General features: G+C 31.5%; 1 protein-coding gene across 1 annotated transcript; it reads left to right on the top strand.

Moving 5' to 3' along the window:
- Positions 1–1613: 1613 nt before the first annotated feature.
- Positions 1614–5952, top strand: LOC127704826 (fatty acid-binding protein 1, liver-like). Its single transcript, XM_052209055.1, has 4 exons — positions 1614–1886; positions 3851–4026; positions 4595–4711; positions 5522–5952. Exons 1-4 carry the CDS (start codon positions 1811–1813, stop codon positions 5573–5575), a joined length of 423 nt encoding a protein of 140 aa, XP_052065015.1. The 5' UTR covers positions 1614–1810; the 3' UTR covers positions 5576–5952.

Below are 5952 nucleotides of genomic sequence, written 5' to 3'. Positions count from 1 at the left end.
TTGCTATACCCGAATTGATTAAACATTTGATGATGAGTTATACTTGATAGCTAAAATTGCATTGATAGAACATGTGCTGATGACTCATACTTGATAGCTAAAATCGCATTGATAGAACAGGTGCTGATGAGTTCTACTCGATACGTAAAATCGTAGTACAGAACAGAATAAACCCAACTAGAACCTGGTTGATACCAGTTGATACCAAAAAACTACTTTAACACCTACAATGCTGTTGTTTTTATAGATTCGAAAATTCAGGAGTAAAAAAAAAAATGAAATAACAATAAAAACTGAGTTTGTCACAGAATGATATCCTAAATATAAGTTCAACGCATATTCGATCGCGCGTTATTACTACTATGTAAACGTGATATTAAAAAGTTTACAAAAACGATGTGGAAGATACAAAAGTGACATTCAATGCAAGACTCATAAGTCGAAGGGAAACTGACAACGTCATGACAAAAGAAAAAACGAAAGAGGACGAAAAGATTCACAAGTTCACAAAAAATAACATAGAAAACTTAAGACTGAACAATATGAACTTAACCAAAGACTAGGGATGAATTCAGTTGCTCCGGAAGAGTCATACTCCAGTAGTGGCACCTGTCATGTTTGTATCGAGTGAACCTATCGAAGAAACGAATATGGCGTGCACTGAATTATGATTTATTCATCTTTCTTACTGTCGTCACTGGTTCGGTACCGCTGCTGGTGAATTTTCATTCCTCGAGAGATTCCTTGTTTAAATTATACAATTTAACTTTTCAATCAGTAAATCAATCGTAGACAAATATCAGACCAAATGGTATGCACCATTTATTAACTAATGATATCCCCAACTTAAGTTGACAATCTATCAGGCAAAGTTGACATAGAGCTTTGGCTGTATTGTTTAAACACATTTGAATTTTAAATATAAAAAAAATAAGAAGATGTGGTAGTATTGCCAATGAGACAACTCGTGCATTACATACATGTGTATTGTTGGTCTCGAGCGAACCTATTCAAAAATAATTCCAGAAAGAATATGGCGAGCACAAAAATCTCTGTTATTCGTTTTACTTACTATCACTGGTTTAATACCGTAACAGCGTTGCTGTTGATATGTCAGTCCTCGAGGATTCCATGATTTGAATGCTACATTAGTACTGTTTAGGATTGTAGATAGTGTAGCTGTACTATGATAGACGTTAAAGTTCCCTCAGGCAAAGTTGACCCTATAAGGTTTCGATGTTGACCTACCCGAGTCAAATGAATAAAATGATACTAGTATATAAGTGTGGGCTGGCGTCTCGTGAGGTTAGCCGGGAATTTTCGGTACAACTATGGTATAATTTACAATGCACAATAAAACTACATTAAAAGTATAAAATATCTATAACTTATGCTGTTTCCGAAATTAATATTGTGATTGATTCACCATAAATATGTATCGCACAAGTTGAATGTTAAAGAACCCCATAAACTGTCTCAATTTCAGATTTTTCACTAAGTATGATTTCATTATCTGTGTCCTTGTACCCTTACATTGAAGGATATATCAACCTATTTTTTGCCAGTACAGGTGATAGCTTAGTATAAATAAAGGATTTATAGTTATTGGTTAGTGATTCACTAACAATACCTGTGTAAACGGACGATTATTGACAGTTTAGAGTAAATATTTGTATTTCAGCTTCAATTTAGTTTACATAAAGGGTTTATAATTGCTATTTGAAACAGGTTTACGTACAACGAAAGCAAACTAGTTTCTAACAAGCCTTCAGTCAGTTTTACGTTTTAATTTTGCTGCAACAGCATAAAAATGGCACAATTTATCGGAAAATGGAAAGGAGATGGAAGCTCATACACAAATTATGATGCATTTGCAAAAGCGTCAGGTTAGTCAACACTTTATATGTACCGGCATATGTATATTAAGATTATCTTCACGTCTTGATAGAGACGTGTTCAACTTTCTAACACACGTGTCTGAAAGGGTTCCCTTTGATGGATATAGTTACCCAATAATATTTTAATATGATAATCTATTTTATTTTCAAGATGCATTAATAGAGCGAGTATCTATAAAGTTAACGAACGATACTTAATTTATTTCCTTTTAATATAAAATATTTAATTATATATTAATTCAACTGCGGTACTTTTTGCTTTGTTCGTTTTTTTTTTATTTGATAGTATTTTCATGTTTTCAAACCAAACAAACGAATAGAAAAAGAAAAAAGGAAAGAAATGGAAAAACTTGTTCAATACTGTTTACACAGGTTTTGCTATACGAATCAAAGAAGATTTGGAATATATGTAAAAAAAAAAAAAAAGAAAAACAATCCCCACCCACCCCACTCCCTAAAAATCAAACCAAATTAAGAGATCTACGTATTACGGCCACAGAGTGATGCTATATTGGCATCAACGCAATCGAAGAAAAAATGTACTTGCACGCAATATGTTGTGTCATATCTAAAATGTGCAACATGTGTACAATAGGTGTCTATAAAAAATGGCAAAATTGAGTGAAAAATTAATTTTACATTTAGGAATTTGATTGTGATATTGATACGATAGTGATGGTATGTGGTACATAATATACCATTGAATTGTCCTGGCCAAAATTTCCTTTTTTTTTTAATTATTCATTCATTCATTCATTTATTTTTATTTCCATTTGTGTTTATTTATTTTTTTTGTGTCTAAGTATGTTTCCGGTTTCCTTCGTCCATGTAAAACAATATAGCTGTTATGAATGTGTTTAGTAAAATTCATGTAAATTATTTCGGAAATAAGGATTTGTTGAATTACATTTATATGTTTTGGTAATTTTATATTTTTGATTTTGTTGGTTCAATTTCATAATACAGTGCAAAGCAGCCTCGGTATGATATCATTGTATGTGCATTGTTAACTTTATTCGTTATATGGAATAATCATGTGCTTACTTTTCCTTTTGGAAAGGGGTCGATGTGGCTTATTCCCTCTCCATTTGAAGCTTGCTCGCTATAATGCTCTTCGGTTACTCATTTGTATTTCGAAGAACAGCTAGGAGAGTACACTTTGCTGGAAAGTTTACAGATTTTATTGGCATCCACTTTGTACAATATGATCAACACAGTAGTCGAAAAACAAAGTCAATAATTATATTATGAAATGAATGTATAAGAATACAAATTTAAAGCTTGGTACCATGCAAAATGGAATAAATATTGAAATACAATGTACAATATTAATACCAAGTTCCACGTTTTACCGTAAGAGAACTAAAATTGAGAAATATAATATTAAAACGAACTTGAATTTATTTTCAGTATTTGTTACACTATTGCTTACATATAAGAACGGATTTCAGTCTTTAAAGCTGATTAGCGTCATTTAAAATCATTGGATATTTAATACAAAATACATTTAATAATCAAAATAAAATGAATGCGTTTGATATAGAATATAAATTAAAGCAAAAAATTATGACAAAATGAAAATATATGTCTCTGATAAAAAATTTTAAAATCGTGGAGTTGAAGGTTTGTATTGTCATTAATACAGAATGCATTAAGTTTTAACTTTGCCGGATTGTAAATCAAATACTGTAAAAAGATATTAAAGATGTCCCCTTTATAGAATATTTTTAAGTCTTGATTTATTTTGATAAATTTCAATAATATAAATTCATTTACAAGTATCTTATACTCATCGAATGCATGTGGTTAACGCGGTCACTCCGGTTTCCTTTTCCGATATTACTACCCGCTGCGTGTATAAAATGACTTAAAACTCCTATCAAACAAAATAACAGTCAGTTTTCATATGAGCGTCATTTGATTTCAATAAATGATCAAAATTTGAATTTCAGGCATCCCTGACGACTTAGTGGAGAAATTCCGTACTGCCACCACTGAAATGGAATTCAAAAAGGATGGTGATTTTATGCTTTGCGACGTAAAGACTAGTGCTGGTCCAGATAAAACTTATAGATTTAAATCTGGAGAGGAAGTGTCAACGACAGACCCTTGGGGAAAAGCAGTGAAGGTTGTTTGATTATAGTTATCTGCATACTACTAGACTGTATATAACATATTGGACTTTAACTGAAACCCACATTTTTATCATTCGTTCAGTTCAACTGATAAATTTCAAGACATCGATTCTAGATCTCCATATTAAGATGATTGATTTCTAGGCGAGAAGTTTAATTATATATTCACAATTCAAAACTCCAACATAGCCTAGTGATTGAATATTTGAAAAGTAAATAAGCAAAAGTGTAGAAAAATCAATTTGTTAATACGACAAAGATACAGCTACATGAAAAACAATAAGCGTTTATTAACTTTTTCTTCACACCACTTTACAGTAGATCGAGTTTTCGTTACTTTGTCCAATGTACTGGTAAAACAATGAGCAAATACAACGTAATGATTGCAGATGCCCCTCCTTGAGTTGTTTTACACATGTTTAAATGTCGATAAATTTGTTGGCACGCCATATTCAATTTGTCCACTCTAAAATTGGAACATTTCAGAGTCCTTTTTTTATCCCTCATTATATTTACAAATTTTCATTAGACTTGTTAAACTGATTGGAATTTTTGTTTCAGTTCACAATTACCCGCGAGTCTGATACAAAAATGGTAGAGGTAAACAAATCGGAGATGATGGATTGGAAAGAAATGAAGATGACACGAGAAATCCTAGGAGGAAATAAAATATTAGAGGTAAATTAATTATGTTTAACATCAGTGATGAAGATGGTTATTCTGGAAACAATTATGGACATGAAATAAAATTGCATAACAGGTACACAAAAAAATAAATAAAGACACTTAAAAAGTGTCTGACTCTCTGATTAAATATCACAGGGCTCTACAATAGAGAGATACGCTTATCGTCAGTTTAAATAATCAAGTGCATGTTTGTTTAATGATAAGTATAGTACACTGGATAATCTGATAAGGAAACTTCGCCGACAACTCTAATCGTTTATTTATTGTGAGGGTATACATGTAAGAGAAATGATATCACTGCGAGCAAAAAAGGAGACAAAAAAGAGACTAAAAAATAAAAAAGGAAAGCACTGCTCTGATTTGTTCTTTGCACGAATAAAAAGAAATATTTGGTTAAGCAATTAACAGTGATACAGCTATCTTCGTTGTCGTTCTTCCGTAGCTAGGAGACACTTACATATTTATCATGATCGGAAAAGCCCGATCCTACTAGTTGTAAAACAATTAAACTGGAGTTAAATTAATCTTTTGAAATTTTATGGTGAAAAGCATGCTTATACGCTTTTCTTATGGCAGATTAGATAAAGATGGGAATTAGTGAATATATCCATTTTCTTCGTCATCATTAAGCCTCTAAGTGCAAAGAGAACATGCACACAGGTATAACATTTTATTTGCGAAAAACAATGTATGTTGTTTAACTTTCGAAAAGGGGCAAGTTTAAAAAAAAAATTAACTACCACACGTATACATCTGCGAGCAAATCGTTCTTTTTATGTATCAAGTATTTCTTTATTTCAGACAGCAGAGTTGCCTTGTGGCACTAAAATGACAATGGAGTTTTCAAAAGTTTAATGGAAAGACTTAACATTGTGGATGAATACAGTTTATATATATGCTTCAATTTCAAAATTGTTGATACTTTGTAAGACTAAGTGTTTATTTTCTGCATTTGCCTCTAGTACACCAACATTGTAGATTGTGTTATGCATTCATATCAAATACATTAGGTTCACCAAAAAACTGTTGTAATAGGACTTAATAGTTGATCGCAATACATTGCATTGCCAGACAACAGTCAACATAGTTGTAATATATTCAATAGAAGAATCAACTACTAAAAAAAGGAAAAAAAGGATACGGAACAACAGACATGGTTTCAACTCCTGCAGTACCATTAACTTATTGGCATTTTATCATGTTTATACAATGAAATAAATATCATCTAAATA

This window comes from Mytilus californianus, unplaced genomic scaffold (assembly GCF_021869535.1).
Source record: "Mytilus californianus isolate M0D057914Y unplaced genomic scaffold, xbMytCali1.0.p SCAF_6, whole genome shotgun sequence".
Classification (NCBI taxonomy): Eukaryota; Metazoa; Mollusca; class Bivalvia; order Mytilida; family Mytilidae; genus Mytilus; species Mytilus californianus.
The sequence above is the reverse complement of the archived record's forward strand: the minus strand, read 5'-3'. Positions and strand labels throughout refer to the sequence as shown.

Coding starts and splice junctions, on each gene's coding strand:
- LOC127704826 (XM_052209055.1), top strand. CDS start 1,811: ATGGCACAATTTATCGGAAAATGGAAAGGAGATGGAAGCTCATACACA. Junction 1,887..3,850: donor TGCATTTGCAAAAGCGTCAG/GTTAGTCAACAC, acceptor TTTGAATTTCAG/GCATCCCTGACGACTTAGTG. Junction 4,712..5,521: donor GAGGAAATAAAATATTAGAG/GTAAATTAATTA, acceptor TCTTTATTTCAG/ACAGCAGAGTTGCCTTGTGG.